Source organism: Numida meleagris, chromosome 3 (genome assembly GCF_002078875.1).
Source record: "Numida meleagris isolate 19003 breed g44 Domestic line chromosome 3, NumMel1.0, whole genome shotgun sequence".
NCBI classification, from domain to species: Eukaryota; Metazoa; Chordata; class Aves; order Galliformes; family Numididae; genus Numida; species Numida meleagris.
The window spans coordinates 110,978,496-110,994,106 of NC_034411.1; the positions used below are offsets into that span (position 1 = coordinate 110,978,496).

A 15,611-nucleotide genomic window follows, 5' to 3' on the forward strand; every position below is an offset into this window, starting at 1 on the left:
TTGGAAGGGATTTCCCTTCTTAGAGTCCTGCTCCATGCTTCTGTACAGCATCGCTTCTTCCGTCTCTTTGGAGGCTGCAGACTTTTCATGCTGCCATAATGGCTTACAAACACTGGGTCTCACGTTGTAGTTGTCCTGCTGAGTGTTACAGGAGATGGCGAGCATTGGTGCTGGCTCAGCAAGAGAAACACTTGCATCTTGATGCTCTTAGTAGAGAGAAGACACAGTAGTAGGCTGTAAAGAACTTAATTTAATTCTGAAAAGCAGACTGCAGCTGTCATTGCAATCTCACGTTAAGATCAGATTTATACAAAACATTTAATTAGTGTTAACTGCTCCGGTTGCATTTTGTTTGTAACCTTATTTTGAAACAAACAGGTTACAGCGAGTAGCAGTCCCCCTTAAAGTCCTTCTTCCTCGTAGCAGCTCCAAGCAGTGTGGCTCTGGAAAGCAGAGCTGCCTTTGGCCATTGCCACAGTCCCTGTTTCTGCTGGCACCTGCAGCCAGCAGTGCTAGCACCTGAACAAAGAGGAGTGTCTGGAGGGTATTACAACTGTGTGAGACATCACTGGGATCAAACACGGCTCACGTGCCCCTTTTTAAAGGGAGCAAGTAGAATGGGCATACATCTATTCCCCAGTTTAATCAGCAGCAATCCTAGTGCTAGTGGTAATAGAGGGATCGATAGTGGAGGCCCTGCTGTAAAGCTCTGCCTCGGGGAACTACGCTTGCTACGAGTGACCATTCGTGCAGCTTTTGGGATGGAAAACCATGGCAGCGTGAACGCAACTTAAAAAGGAGTAAGTTCGCATGAGAAGTCCTGTCAGAACAATCTCCTCCTGCAGTTACCTTACACTGTTTCCTGCAGCTTTTACCGGGACTCATTGAAATGCCAATTGAGAAGAGCTTCCTCCCCTGGCACCTTTCTGCCTCCAAGGAGCTGAAGTCTGCCCCAACCCCAGCTGCTCCTGGAGCAGAGCTGAAATACACTTATGGAGTTTAACAAATTAAGGAGCTCTTTCTTACGTGGCAAGAAAACAAACCCAAAACTCGCTGGGTGTGGCAGACTGACAAAGCTGGATAGCTGCATTCCTTGGAACTTAATTTCTCTCTGCAACGTTGATTTTAGGTCAGAAACAGAATGTTGAAATTATCATCAAGTGATTCCTCCTGCCAGCTGCCTGCAAAGCAAAGGCTGCCCTGCTGCACTATTCTGGAGAATCCCACTGACTCATCTGAACTTAAAACCTTTTTCCACTGTGATTTTTTTTTGCTTCACACCCCAAAAGCTGGGTAGGAGGCCAGTGCTATCACAACTCAGCAATATTTGGCCAACGTTAGTGTCCTGGTGAATGCAGCATTTGCAGTGCTTCCTTGTATTCCTTATTCACTTGGAGCTGGAGATAAGTCAATATTGGTACCAGAAATAACATTGGGTCCTATGCCATCCAGGAGCGAATCCCACTTATCAAAATCTTTCTTAAGACCTGTAAAATGGGGGAAAGAAAACCCAAATGGTCGTGAGTTACAGAGTCAGATTTCTGTAAAACTATACTGAAAAATTACATAGGAGAGATGCATCAGCTTGGGAAAGTAGGGGATGCAGTTGTGCACCCCAGCACAAGTGTGCTGAAATGCAGATGTTCTTCCTCTGAGTTGCTCAAGTTATAAAAATAACAAAACTCTAGGAATAAAGTCTGTGGGATTTTTCTGCTCAGACTTTTATGAGGCGCTAACTTTTGATCTTGTGCAAAACAGTGGTTATCAAAATTAAAGCTTCATAGGAATCGAGTTTTGATTCGCATCATACTTTGATATAAACTGGTACTTACTCAAATGTTTCTGCAGGAAGGCCAGGGAAGCATGGTTGCATATATCAATAGCTTCATTTGGATCTATTTCTCCTTTCAACTTGAAAAACTTGCCAATGATTTCTCCACTCACAAAAGTAAAATCAGGAAAGCTCTGATGTACGGATCCCCTGCAAGCAGAGAAATGCTCAACAGCTTTCTAAGAATGCAGCTGTCAGATTAAAAGATGACACAGGTTGCAAAGGCTTCTTCAGAACCACACATCTTAAACTATCTTTTCTAGGACAGGAAGATAAAGCAGGTCAATCTCAGGAGCATGCAAGGTTAGCAGTAAATTCTGCCCTAACACAGAAGGGAGAAAGCTTTGTACACGCTTACTCTTAAGTCACTACAACCACAAGAGTGAAAGCAAGTGGGTTTGGCAAAACTTCCAGATGATCTGAGTGTAGGTGGGTTACACAGGTGTCTGATCACCTGTACATGCTGCTTTTACAACTGCCCCCACAAGGCCGTTCTAAATGTTAAAATACAGATGATGTGTGAAGCCCGGAGCAAAACTTGTGCCCAAGGGAGGAGCACACACCTTGGAGCATCTTAAGATGACTGACTGCTTTGGGAAGGTCACTGATCCCACTGTAGAAGACATGCTGCTATCTAATGTAACCGTGCAGCTGTGAGGAAGCAGGGACTGCCTTTCTTTCCTGCAGCCACGTGGAACTGAACAGCTCCAACAAGAGAGTACGTTTTGAAAACAAAGGCTCATCTTAGGCTTCAGAACTGGTGGATCCACGGCACTTACTTGATAGTGATCATTTTCTTGTTTGTATCATCGGAGCTAAGCTTCTTCATCTTTAAGATATTGGAAGCCCACTGGAATTTTTCAGAATTGATAAAAAGCAGAGGTTGCTGGACACTGCTTTGGTAAGTGTCATCGCCCACTGGGAGCATCCATGCATCGAGGGCGATGCCACACCTGCCAAAAACAACAGCTGGATATTGTCAGAGGTACAGAGCCTTGTGTGGGTGTTTGCAACGTGCTTTCATTTGCAGCAGGCCTGGGGAGACTGAGGATGCTGAACAGCTAAACATATTATTGAATCATTCTATTCTGAGGGAAGAGGATTCATCCGTTACTCTGTTTGTTGGTCTGCCAGCTCTCGGGGTACCACAGTAAGCTATGACAGAGCTAGTACGTGCCACCATATCCCCAAAGTTGAACAAAGCATGAGCTGAGAAAATGAGATGTGCCAAGCAACTGTTCTTCAGGAGCCAGTCAGTGGGAGTTTAGGCAAGGAGCCCTGCACCAGGCCGCTCGGGTGCCAAGTGTCCCTTTCTTTGTTTTACATACTTACCTAAATCTAATTTCCTTGCTGAGACTCTCAATAACTGTAGCACCACCAAAAGAGTGTCCCATCACAGCTATTCTGCTAGTATCAACAGAGTCCTGTCAAAAAAAACCCAGGTGCTGTAAGAGACTTTTTTTCCTCAGCCCGAAGAGTTTTTTTTTTAGGCAACGGGTCCTAATGAAGTTGGAAGAGCACAGCTTCAGCTCCATTACTATATAGAGGACCTGAGAACACGTTCACAGACCTACACTGAGACATTCAGAATAGTCTACAAGAAGCAGTTTAGAAATGGAAGAGGGAAACCAGAAGCGTTACCGGGCATTTAACAGAAGGAAGCCGCCAGCCCTCACTCACCTTTAGGTGATTCCAGTCGAAGGCTGAATGCAGCACATTCATCACTTCCTCTCCTGAATTGATTTTAAGAATGAGGTTGAGTGCTCTGATGCACTCCTGTGCTCTCTGCTGTACCTGGGAGACAAAGCAGATGGGGCAGAGCAGAGGAATGAACTGGGAGTCACACGATATCTGCTAGCTTTGCTGGCCCTTCGTCCACAGCACTTAGCCTGATATTCACCTCAGTGCCCGATACAATAAGACTGAGTAGTTTTGCTCATCGTGAAATCTGGGTTTTGGAGGCCAAAAATGTTGAAGCTCTGATGTAGATCCTCCGCACACGCAGGAATTTGTCCCTATAACACAGGCCCAAAGCCTTCAACCCCTTCACCGTGTCACTTCTCACGGAAGAGGTTACTGGGATGTGCAGAGGTTTACGTTACACAACCACAAGGAAGGCTGACTTGTGCCTCTTCCTCATGCTCACTTTGGTAAGCAAACACCATTGCATCACTTGGCCCCATCTCCTCAATAGCTCTGAAGCCATCTTTGTGCTGCACATACCCGAAACAGGAAACAGCCTAGAAGCCCTTCCTACTTTAAATGCATACACGCTGTTGAAAAACGTTATTAAAGCTGCTGCAAATACAGGTTTTCAGTGTGCAGTATGAGAGGTGGTTTGGATTTCGGTATTTTGGTGAAAGAAAAACTTCAGAAAGAACCAAAGAGCAGCAGAGTCTTTGGGAACAACTGAGTGCAGGCAGCCAGCAGGATGTCCGTGCATCACTGAGTCTCGAGTCAATCTCAATCTCTTGACTTCTTGATGAGTGAAATACACAGGTGACAGCTCCTGCAGTTTATTTGCAGGCTTGAACGTGATATATTTAGACTCATTAGGAGGATGCTGTTATGCACACAGGAAAGGGCACTCGTACTGCTGCCCATATGGCTCAGTGAGATAAACACTTCCCTGCTTGAGTCCGCACTGCGTGGAAGAAAACACTCCCACATTTTAAAGGTCAGGTCAATGCTTGGAAGAGCTTATCACCATGGCTATATAGCATCCAGCATGGATGTTGCTTATCATCAGGAAGTTGCATTGTTTACATTGCTATAAACCACATTAAGTGTGTTGAAGGTGACAAAGCAAACATCTCCCTTAGAGCAGACATGATTCATCTCTCTAACCAGCAACAAACAAAAGCTAAAAGCATGCCTAAGGCCACACGGACATCTGAATTCAACTCTGTGTCCCTTAAACACAAGGCTGACAGCAAAACTGTGAAGACATGGAGGAGAATTTTGATTGCAGTGAGAGCGGGGCTGGTCTCTTCTCACTGGTGACAGGTGACAGGACGAGGGGAAATGGCCTCAAGCTGCGCCAGGGGAGGTTTAGGTTGGAGATCAGGACAAACTTCTTTACAGAAAGGGTTGTGAAGCACTGGAACAGGCTCCCCAGGGAGGTGCTGGAGTCACCATCCCTGAATGTGTTTAAAAACCGTTTGGATGTGGTGCTCAGGGACATGATTTAGCGGTGGATTGTTAGGGTTAGGGCAGGATGGCTAGGTTGTGGTTGGACTTGATGATCTTGAAGGTCTTTTCCAGCCTGAGCGATTCTATGAGTCTATGATTCTATGAGAAGCAGAACATGGAGAGAAACAGAAAGAGGTGAAACAGCTGACTGAGCACAGTAGCACAACCACACGGGCAAGCTTTCCCAGAGAAGCAGATTATCATAGAATGGTTTGAGCAGGAAGGGAGCCCTGAGGCCATCAGTCCAGCCCTGCAATGCACAGGGACAGCACAGCTCCGTCAGTGCTCAGAGCCCCGTCCCCTGGCCTTGGCTGTGTGCAGGGACGGGGCAGCCCCACCTCTGGGCACCCTGTGCAGTGCCTCACCACCTCACTGCAAACAGCTCCTTCCTTACAGCCAACCTAAATCTCCCCTGTATTTGGAAGAAAGATGTTGTTGGTGTTCCCATCTCCAGGAGTTTTTTGTATATCCCCAGAGCCATGGCAGAAGACTGCAGACACGGCCAAAGGGAAGGTCTGCAAGCATGAGTCAGTCCTACCCACGCAGCGCTCCTGCCTCATGTCCAGCTCAGCCCTGGGATGTACCTGCTTGTGACGCAAGCAACGTTCCTCCTCTCCTGCTTTCAGCTTCCTGTAGTAGATCCACTCCTTCTCCACGCTTGATTTAGACTCTTCCTCTGGCTCAGAATCAGCCTTTTCTTTGCAGAAATACGTTGCTGAAGCTGATTCATCTCTGTAATAACAACAACAGGTTAGTTCTGAGGTTGTACTCCATTTGGTTCGGGAAGCAGTCAAAAGAAGCCTTAGTGTTGACCTGCCTCAAGAAATCGAAGCTCCCAGCCCTGCTGCACCCCCACTGAGTGTATGCAAGACTTTCCAAACAATGCAGTAACCCCACCAAAACTCCCACCACCATTATGTTCTAACAGTGAAAGAGAGAAAAAGAGCACGCTTGAAGAATGACAAACGATAACTACCCATAACAATGTTCATTCAAGGCTTCAAATTAATTCCCCTTTGTACAGCTAGGTGGGAATGGAGCTAGATGAACGGGAAAGGGAAGCTGAAGTTGAGATGTTAGTTGCTCTTTCAAAAAAAAATTTAAGTTCTTCTATACAAGAAGCAGCATTCCATTTGTTACAAGAAAGTTTCTCTCTATCAAAACTCAGTGCCATGCAGTATACACACCTGTGCTCCACAGCTGCCACTAGAAAGCCCTGAGAAGCCATCTCTACGCAGATAGCAGAGTAGATGGTCCTGCAATCAAAAGACACTCTGCTGACCACATGCACACATCATTATTTTGGTTGCACTGCTCCTTACACACCAGCTGTGCCATGTAGATATTAGTCCCCCATTCTCCATTTGGCCTGTGTCAGCCAGCAGAGCAGGCTATGTGTGCCGGTCCCCAACGGGTGCTTATTGGTGCTTTTCTGCTTTTAGTTGCAGCTCATCTTCTCAACATACATATGGCTCAGTAAACGCCTCCATCTCTAAAATACAATGGGGAAGCAAAGAAAGAAGCCAACCCTGCCTTTATGGACTGGCCCTGAGCTCAGTGGAGGCACGCTGATACACAGCAGCCCGTGCTTTGCATCTTGTTCAGCCCCACGGGGGTCTCACCCCTCCTCAGACCCATTCCTGGACACTGACGTCGCCGTGGATGACAAAAAGAGTCTGCCAATGAACCGCGGAATTACCGAAAAGCTCCAAGTCCATGGGAAAAAACGAGCAGTGGGTATTTTTCTCCTGGCTTAAAGGCAGCATTTGATTTTGCAGGACAGGTCACTGAACCTATGTGAAAACAGAAGCACGTGTCATTATTACTCAAATGAGAGACAGCGTTTGTTCCCGTAGGAGAGATCTCAAAAGCCTGGTGACTGCCGACTTCACAGAGGTCATCTGAAAATCAACCCGGTTCTGCAAATACTTTCTGCAAAAGGATACTTTCCTTTCCCTCCTCCCTTCCACGGCCTAGCACGAGGAAGGCAGCTCGCCTGCTCTGACAGAACGCATTCCAGGAACGGCAGGCACCACCTCTTACTGGTGTTCTATCCGCCCGGGCTCTGTATCCTTGCAGCCTCCCCCGTGGGATGTGAATGCTGACACACAGATGCGGCCTGCCCGTGCTCTGCACATCACCCCAACACTCCCATTTCCAGCAGCCAGGGCTGCGGGGCGGCCCAAGGAGCTGGGTCACAGCCAGCAGGGAGCCTCGCCACGCAAAGCCTGCCCAAACACACCCTTCTTTGGAAGGAACTCATTTCCAGCCCTGCAGGAGCAGCACGCTGCTCACAGAGCTCACGCCCTCGCACCGCACAAGGAATAGGACCAAAACCACTCTTACCAACGTAGTATTGGAAAAGCCTTTCTCCTACGACCCGGTACATGTTGAGGAAGTCCGAGAGCCCCTGGTAGTACTCCTTATCTGGAATCCACGGCGCCTCTTCAATGCCTGTGTCATCGCACGATGGATAATACAGGCGCAAAAAGCTTCCCTGCAATTAGCAAAAAAAAAAAGAAAAAAAAAGGGGGAGATTTTTACATATTGATGTACGGCAAAGAAAAGATAATATTCATGTCAAGGAAGGACTTCAGCTGCAAGAACAGCTCAAGAGAGTTTAGAGAATCTCATGATAAAACTATTATCCAACGCAGGCTAAGCTTTGCTGGCAGTCCTTGTCACCATCCTTCTCTTCTGCCGTGAACTGGTGCAGCACGAGCACTGGCATCCATGCAGCGACACGTCACCTTCTTGAGGCTACTCTGGCTAATTCAGAACCCTCCATCCCATTACTTTGGTCCCTGCGAACACTCACGGCCTCTGGGCTCTATTCATCTCTGCACCTTGCTGGCTGCTTGCCTTCCTCACCACGCCTGCCTCGGGGGATGCTCTTTGCTCAGCGAGCTGCGTGCCCCTCACCCTTCACCCTTCACCCGGTGCTGCCACGGCTTTCTTTGCACAAAGGAGCGTGACGGAGCCGTCACCGAGCCCACCAGGCCTGCTGCACCGCAACAAGGAACCCTCCCACAAGCACAGGGCTCCACGAGGTTGCCGAGGCAACCTGTTGCTGTCATGTCCCTGCCCCATCGAGCAGAAGGCCCCGGGCAGCCGTGCAGCACAGCGTGTACTGTTCTTCCTCCAGCATCTCACCATCGAGATGCTCTCCAGCCTGCTGCGGCCCATCTTCCTGCCCATTCCCTGCGTTCTGCCCGCCTCCATTGCTTAGCCCTCCCTTGGGTCCCCTCCTGCCGTCCGTACCGTGCTGGGAAACCAGGCCAGCCCTCCCGAGCAGCGGGCCCTGTGCTCTCCAGCAGTATTTCTCCTGCACGCCGCAGCAGGGAGAGCTCCCACAGCCAGTGTGCAGTCTGCACTCGTACTTCCCAGTTTGCACTGGGACGTGCAACACGCAGTGTGAACCCACCATCTCGCTCCACCCGCACCTTGAGTTCCATCCAGAACCGCAGGCAAGGCGTGCGAGCCCGAACATCTCCGGTGAGCTCCGGAGGAAGGCCTGCTCCTTCAATCACCACTGCATCTATTTCACATACAACGCGGAACTGAAGCCTGTTTAACGAATCCTGTCTGTATTTCTTCAGCAAACTTAGATCAGCCTGTGACACGAAGGCAATGAAAAGGAAGAAAGCACCAAAGCTTCATGCGGCCAGGGCATGACAGCAGTTCAACCCCAGAGCAGTCGCAGTGCATTTCCCCCGATGAATAACTGCTGGACAGAGCAGGGGAAAGGTTCGTAATCTATCACTAGGAATTGCAGCTGTGCAGATGGGTTTTCTAAGGAAAACGTGGGCGGACTGCGAAGAGAAACAAATCGCTTTCTGCTGCTGTAAGAGAAGATGTGCGGAGCAGGGGAACACCCATGCCAGTGCACCGCAGCCTGATGGTACCTCGCTAGGCTGGAGAGCAAAACCGCGGGGCAAAATTAAACAGCAAGAGGATATGAAACAGAAAGTCGCAAGCGAGCCCGTCAGATGACTATTGCCGTTCCCGTCTTATCGTGGTGTCTCTCTGCACTACCACTTGCAGAATTAACATCCCGTTCTCCGGTCAGGTAACCACTTTGTCACCCAGCCCTGCCCGGCTCCATCGGGACCCTCCCGGCCAGGCCAGCCGCACCCACGGGCACGGTGCAAGGGCACAGGGAGCCCCGGGGCAGGGTCCGGCTCCGCTCGGCCCATCCGTCACCACGCGGAGCTTTTACGGCGGCGCCGCGGCCGTTAACCGGCGCCGTACCTCGGCCGCGTTCCCGGTCATCAGGTCCGTGCAGCCCACGGCGTGCGGCCCCTTCCCCGCGGGGATGCGGTAACCCTTCTCCGCTCCGCCGCTCCCCATCTCCGCCAAACCTGCGGGCAGAACACAGAGCGCATCAGGAGAGGCCCGGGAGCGGGCGAGCGAGGGGCGAGCGAGGGGCGAGCGAGGGGCGAGCTGCCAGCGGCGTCAGCTGCCGCCGAGCCGGGCCCTGCCCCGAGCCGAGCCGAGCCGAGCCGACCTGCTGGACGTAGCTCTGCGCTGCGCCGCGGGGACCGAGCACCGCCACCCGGAGCCGCAGCGCCGCCGGGACGGCCCCAGGGACGCGCGGAGCCGGGCGGAAGGCAGCTCCTCCCGGCCAAGGCCAGCAGGGACGGGCGGCTCCGCGCGAGGAGCCCGGCGTGCACCGGAGCCGCCAGGGGCTCGGCTCGGCCGCGGGGCGGCACCTCGGCACCGCTCCGACCGGACGGACCGAACCGGGGCCGCGCGGAGGGAAGGGCCGCCGGCCGTGCCCGCCGGAACGCCGCAGCGCAGCGCCGCTCCGGGCCGGGGGAGGCGGGGCGGGCGGCGAACCCGGAGCTCCTCCCCGGAAGGGAAGCGCGGCCGGCGGCGCCGAGCGACGGCAAGATGGTGCGGAAGCTGAAGTACCACGAGCAGAAGCTGCTGCGGCGGCTGGAGCTGGTGAGCTGGGAGGTGGCGGCGGGCAGCCTGGCCGAGGTGCGGGCGCTGCGGCGGTACCGCGTGGGGCGGCGAGAGGACTACGCCCGCTACAAAGCGCTGGCCCGGGAGGTGCGCGCTCTGGCGCGGAGGCTGCGGGACCTGGGCCCGGGGAGCGCCGCGTTCCGCTCCCGCTGCGGGGCCGCGCTGCTGGAGAAGCTGTACGCGCTGGGGCTGGTGGGCTCGCGGCGCTCCCTGGCCGTGTGCGAGCGCGTGTCCGCCGCCTCCTTCTGCCGCCGCCGCCTGCCCTGCCTGCTGCTGAAGCTGCGCATGGCCCAGAACCTGCGGCACGCCGTCACCTTCGTGGAGCAGGGCCACGTCCGCGTGGGGCCCGAGGTGGTCACCGACCCCGCGCTGCTCGTGCCCCGCGCCATGGAGGACTTCGTCACCTGGGCCGACGCCTCCCGCCTGCGCCTCAAGGTGCTCGACTACAACCAGGAGCGCGACGACTTCGACCTGGCTGCCTAGAGGCAGCTGATGTGGGGTGGGCCCTCCCGAGAGCCCTCCCTGCAGCCCCCCCAGCCCTGCCCTGCCTCCTCTGCCCTGAACACACGCGCATTGCCCCTCACAGCGACGCTTCCAGGCTTCCACGCACCCAGAAGTGCCCAGCAGGAGACGCGCTGGCTGCCCATAAAGCACGGCTGCGTTGCTGGGTGCGCTGCTGCCGAGCCTGCCGTGTGCCAAGCCGTTTGCTGCCTCACCGCAGGGCACTGCTCAGAGCAGCACTGGAAGGAGCTTTGCACGTGGCCGAGCTCTGGGGCTGTGCTGCTGTAAGGACTGCGTGGCAGCACCCCGTGGCACCCCGCTGCTTCGCCGCTCACCGCAGCGCTGTGCCGGGAAGGTCTCCTTCAGCCCGGAGGAACGTGTCGGCGGCAGAATACAGCGGTGAGCAAGCGCTCAGCACCGGACCCAAAGCTGGATTTCTGGGACTCTGAGAGTTCTGGCCTCAAACAGAACCAACAAAAGCGATCTTTGTTTTCCAGGGAAGCGTTAGGGCAGAGCAGGCCGCGACTCAGTGCTGGGGGGGGGGGGAAGGGGTTACTCCTCTTCAAAAACAAGGCAGAAATAAAATGTGTTACATTTTGGAAGAAATCCGTGTGCTGCCTCGCGTTGCCTTTCCCGCACCCACGGGGAGCACCCCCCAGCAGCACGACCAGCTCGCACCGGGATTTCTTTTGCTAAAGCGCATCCCGTAGCAGTAGCACCGCGGGCAGCCTCGTTCAGGTCCCGTTTGCTCCCAGGAATGAACGCGCGCAGAAGGGACGTTCCTTACCTGGAGCGCGACTTTTCGCGAACACCTTTCGAGCTCTCACCCACAGCGACGCCATCGCTCCTGGGGACGAGCAGCAGGTTCCGCTGCGGGGCACGGGGCAGGCAGGACCCGGCTGGCTCCGCTCCCCTGGCAGGGCTCGGAGCAGCGTGGGGCTGCTCCCCACGAGGTGGGGGCAGGAAGGAAACCTGCACACGGCGCCTGTGCACCTCCCCGCCTCCGGGTCCCTCTGCCCTGAAAGAAACCATCACATCCTTTACGTGTGCACCGGGGTTACCGGTGCCCCCGCGTCTCTTTTTAAAGGGTTTTTTTTCCCCTCCCCGGGCCCTGTGCTGTGCTCTGTTTTGAAGGCAGCCGAGGGGAGGAGCTGGCCTGGGGACGGCGGGGGAGGCTGGAAGAGGGTCCTGCACACTGAGGCCTTTGTGTGGGGCCAAGAAGGCTGAGGCCGTCACTGGAATACAGATGGGCCGGGCCCAGCTGCTTCTCCAGTCAACAGAAACTCTGCACGTGGAGGCGGCCTCCGAACCCCGGCATGTCGGGGCGGCTTGGCGAGGACTGACACTGACAGCGGGGGGCGGAGGGGCGAGCACCCCCAGGTTACTCCTGGAGCTGCCCCTGAGGGCACCTGCGTGTCCCCAGCGCGAATCCCGGCTGCCGTCGGTCCCAGCCCCAGGGCCGCGTCAGACGGGGAGTGCTCTACTCCCCTTTCTTCCAGAAAAGCAGGAGGGGTAAAGTCCGGCGGGCCCTGGTGGCAGGTCCCTCGACAGAGGGGAGAGTCCAGAGCCCGGCTCATGGACAGCACACGGGGCTCAGAACGCCGCGGGGGAAACGCATCCTGAGAGCGCTGCTGCTGCAGGGAGTGCAGGGACAGCCCGAGCAGGGCATCACGTCAGCGCCCCGTCCCACTTTGCCTCTCCCGGTGCCGGGCGCTCCCTGGATACCCGAAGCCATATTTGATGACCTCGCCTTTTCCCTTTCCTCCCACCCCGCGGAGCTGCTCCCGCTGCACCCTGGCACTGCCGCGTCCCCCCCCGGCTCAGCTGCGCACGCCCCCCCCCCAACCCATCCTTCCGCAGGGATTCGGGGTGGGCTATGAGGAAGGCCGTGAGCTCGGCACGACGCAGAGCTCCTCCCCGCCCCTCCCGGCACCGCCGCCCCCCCCGGACTCGTTGCCCACGAGCCCGTACCTGCTGCGCTATCCCGGCCCCTCCGCAGGACGCCGCGCGGACGGACGGACGGACGGACAGAGCGAGCGCCGGGCGCTCCCGGATGGGAGGGCCCAGACTCCGCCTCACTTCCCAGACGGGACGGTGCTCCTGGGAGAGACTTTCCCCGAGCCTGGAAAGGAAGCGTCCCGCGTGGAGCCGGCCCGCTGCCGTGGGAAGGGGCGCGTTCCCGTGGCGGGGATGGGTCGCGGTGCGGTGCGGTGCTGGCCCCGTGGGAGCTGCGCGAACGGGGAGCGCCGCGTCGGGGCGGTTTGGCTCGGGGCCGCTGCCAAACATCGGAATCCGGTTTGAAAATCACACGGGGAGGGGCCGGCAGCCCCTTAGGAAGTGAGCCCCGCTTGGGTTGGCCGCTTGTGGGGCGGTTCGAGCTGCTCGGGGCCCCACGGGCAGCGCATTGTGCCCCACGCGGTGCTCGCCCCTCCACAGCGCTGACTCGGCACAGCACGCTCGGTGGGGGCTGCACGCTGGGAAATAACCCCAAATCCCACAGTAACAAAAGAGAGCTTTGAATGTTGCCGGCAGTTCCCTGGAAGGGAACAAGAAAGTCGTGTGAAAGTGCCCCAGGCTTTTATTTCTGTAGTTTTCTTTCAGTGGAAGCCTTAAAGCATCTCATTTAACGCCAAAGAGAGACGCTGGAGGACTGCTCCCCTCCTTTAGTCTGAAGCCATTTCCCCTTGTCCTGTCACACAGACCCTGCTGAAGAGTCTGTCCCCTTCTTTCCTGCAGCCCCTTTAGGAACTGAAGGCCGCTCTCAGCTCTCCCCCCAGCCTTCTCCCTCCATGTGCACAGCCCCAGCTCTCAGCCTGTCCCGGCAGGGAGGTGCTCCATCCCTGGGATCATCCCTTGGGTCGAGATGGCAATGTGCCCTCCCAGCCTGGATGTGGCCTTGTTGGGGATGTACGGGAACTAGGAGCAGGGAAAGAGCCAAGGATGGAGACCCTAGGACTGCAAACCTCCCTAGAATCATAGAACCATATAATCACAGAATCACGGTGCTGTTGGGTTGGAAAGGATCTCACAGCCCCCAGCCCCTTGTTCTGTGAGCTGTGTGCCCCCAGCTCAGGCTGCCCAGGGCCCATCCATGGCCTTGAGCCCCTCCAAGGACGGGGCACCGCAGCTCTGGGTGGTGCCAAGGCCTCACCACCCTGAGTGAAGGATTTCCTCCTAATATCTAACCTAAACCTCCCTTTGTTTGTTTGTTTAAAGCTGTACCCCCTCGTCCCAAAGCCTTCCCGTGCCTCAGTCCCCATTAAAGTGCCCAGCACCCAGATCCCCCTCCCGGCTGCAAGCAGTGCGAGTTGCTCCGTGCAATGTTAGCACGGCAGGAGCTGGATCCAGGCCCAGCAGCGCTCAGCTTGACGCCGGGAGGGACGGGCTGCGTGGCGACCACTGGCAAGGGAACGGCCAGCACCGCAGCGGGACGCTGCCAGCAGGGAAGCCGCGACGGGGGCAGGGGAGGAGCCGGTTGCCATGGCCGGCCAGCAGCAACGCGCTCAGCTCGGTGCGTGCCCCGTGCAGAACGATGGGCGGCAGCGGCTGTGGGGCGGGGGTGCAAGGGCCACTCCGTGCCAGGGCTGCTCCGTGGAAAGACCCACTCCGTGCAAAGAGACGCTCCGTGCAAAGAGCCGCTCCGTGCAAGAGCCGCTCCGTGCAAGAGCCGCTCCGTGCAAGGGCTGCTCCGTGCAAAGAGCCGCTCCGTGCAAGGGCTGCTCCGTGCAAGGGCTGCTCCGTGCAAAGAGCCGCTCCGTGCAAAGAGCTGCTCCGTGCAAAGAGCCGCTCCGTGCAAGGGCTGCTCCGTGCAAGGGCCGCGCGCGTGCCCGTGTCTGTGCCCGCGCACTGAGCTCCGCCATCGCTCTGTGATCACGGACGGGACGGCCCAGACGTATTTCTCCCCCCCTCCATCGGTCCTCTTTCCTTTTTTATTGGCCTGCACGGTGTTTTTTCGCGGCGCACGCCTCACTCGTAACCCAGACATTGCTCCGCCCGTCAGAGCCGCTTCGGGACGGGAGCTGGCCCGCCTACAAGCTCACGCCGGAGGACCCCGCTCTCGTCTCGTCCCGGCCCGGCGGGCAGCGGCAATGAGCGAGCTGCACGAGGCCGTGGCCGCCGGGCACTACGAGCGGGCGGAGCGGCTGCTGCGGGCGGGGCGCTGCGATCCCAACCAGAAGGACGCGGACTGGGGAGACTGGACCCCGCTGCACTGGGCCGCTGCCAGGGGTAAGGGCACCGCGCTCCGCCCTGCGCCGTGATTGCTGCGGGGGCCGCGAGAGCCGTCGCCGTGAGCAGCGGAGCCCTTTGTCCCTTCCTTCACGAGGAAAACAAGAAAGGAAGAAAATGTTATTTGAAGTGGGAACTTGGCTGGCCAAACAACCGATGGCTTCCAGCCCCATCCAGTGCTTAAAGCGGGAGGGAAATGAGCTCTTAGCACGGACCGGTGGGGGAGGACGAGGGGGAGCGGTGTCACGCCAAAGGAGGGGAGCTGCGGGTTTGGTGCCGGGGCGGGGAGGGGCTGGCAGTGCCCAGAGCCGCGATGCCCGACCCTGGCAGTGCCCGAGGCCGGGGGTGGGCCCTGAGCTGGGGGCAGCCAGCCCACGGCCGGGAGGGGGGACGGGATTGGGGGCTGCGAGGTCCCTTCTGACCCAAACCGTTCTGGAGTTCTATTCTATGGTTGAAAACACTAAGCAGCAAAGCCCACGTCCCCCAGGGCAGCCCCGCGTGCGCGGGGGCCGTTTGAAAAATAAAACGAGGAGGTGGAGGAGCCTGAGCGCCGCGTCTCTTCCCGCTCCGCAGGGCACGTGGCGATGCTGCGGCTGCTGCTGGGCCGCGGGGCCCGGCCGTGTCTCCGCAACGCTGCGGGATGGACCCCGGCGCACTGCGCGGCCGAGGCGGGGCGGCTGGCAGCGCTGCGCACCCTGCACGCCGTGCACGCCCCGATGGACGCGGCCGACCCCTTCGGGGACACCCCCAGGAGGCTGGCACAGATCTACGGGCACGCCGAGTGCGTCAGCTTCCTGGAGACGTGAGTGTCGTGGAGCCGGGGAAGCGTCGCGTCGCAGCGCTGCTGGGTTGGAAAGGTCCTCGCAGCTCACAGCCCCCCCCCCCCCCCCCC

At 56.8% G+C, this 15,611-nt stretch overlaps 3 protein-coding genes across 4 annotated transcripts in view; 2 read left to right on the forward strand and 1 right to left on the reverse strand.

Moving 5' to 3' along the window:
- PLA2G7 (phospholipase A2 group VII) lies at positions 231-12,915 on the reverse strand. Of its 2 annotated transcripts, none has more exons than XM_021393040.1 (12): positions 12,464-12,915; positions 11,280-11,505; positions 9,275-9,384; positions 7,370-7,520; positions 6,723-6,816; positions 6,211-6,279; positions 5,608-5,755; positions 3,512-3,625; positions 3,164-3,255; positions 2,611-2,784; positions 1,833-1,981; positions 231-1,487 (listed from the first exon to the last, which is right to left on the reverse strand). In XM_021393040.1, the coding sequence occupies exons 1-12, from the start codon at positions 12,776-12,778 to the stop codon at positions 1,384-1,386; spliced, it is 1,746 nt and encodes a 581-aa protein (XP_021248715.1). In that variant the 5' UTR covers positions 12,779-12,915; the 3' UTR covers positions 231-1,383. The 2 variants fall into 2 exon arrangements, with proteins under 2 accessions (XP_021248715.1, XP_021248716.1); XM_021393041.1 differs by having other exon boundaries at positions 11,280-11,510; positions 12,464-12,595.
- On the forward strand, positions 9,843-10,610 carry IMP3 (IMP3, U3 small nucleolar ribonucleoprotein). Its single transcript, XM_021393045.1, has one exon. It carries the CDS (start codon positions 9,917-9,919, stop codon positions 10,472-10,474), a length of 558 nt encoding a protein of 185 aa, XP_021248720.1. The 5' UTR covers positions 9,843-9,916; the 3' UTR covers positions 10,475-10,610.
- Positions 14,236-15,611, forward strand: part of ANKRD66 (ankyrin repeat domain 66) — a 7,597-nt gene continuing 6,221 nt past the window's right edge. The window contains exons 1-2 of the mRNA XM_021393044.1: positions 14,236-14,719; positions 15,293-15,521. Of these exons, the coding sequence (XP_021248719.1) occupies positions 14,581-14,719; positions 15,293-15,521 (368 nt within the window). The 5' untranslated portion in view covers positions 14,236-14,580. The remainder of the gene's footprint in view (positions 14,720-15,292; positions 15,522-15,611) is intronic.

Excerpts from the sequence above, each read along its gene's own strand:
- IMP3 (XM_021393045.1), top strand. The coding sequence starts at position 9,917 with ATGGTGCGGAAGCTGAAGTACCACGAGCAGAAGCTGCTGCGGCGGCTG.
- PLA2G7 (XM_021393040.1), bottom strand. The coding sequence starts at position 12,778 with ATGTTTGGCAGCGGCCCCGAGCCAAACCGCCCCGACGCGGCGCTCCCC. Across the intron at positions 11,506-12,463 it reads GGGCCGGGATAGCGCAGCAG|AGGGACCCGGAGGCGGGGAG; the intron begins GTACGGGCTCGT and ends CTTTCAGGGCAG. Across the intron at positions 2,785-3,163 it reads AGCAAGGAAATTAGATTTAG|GTGTGGCATCGCCCTCGATG; the intron begins GTAAGTATGTAA and ends TGTTTTTGGCAG.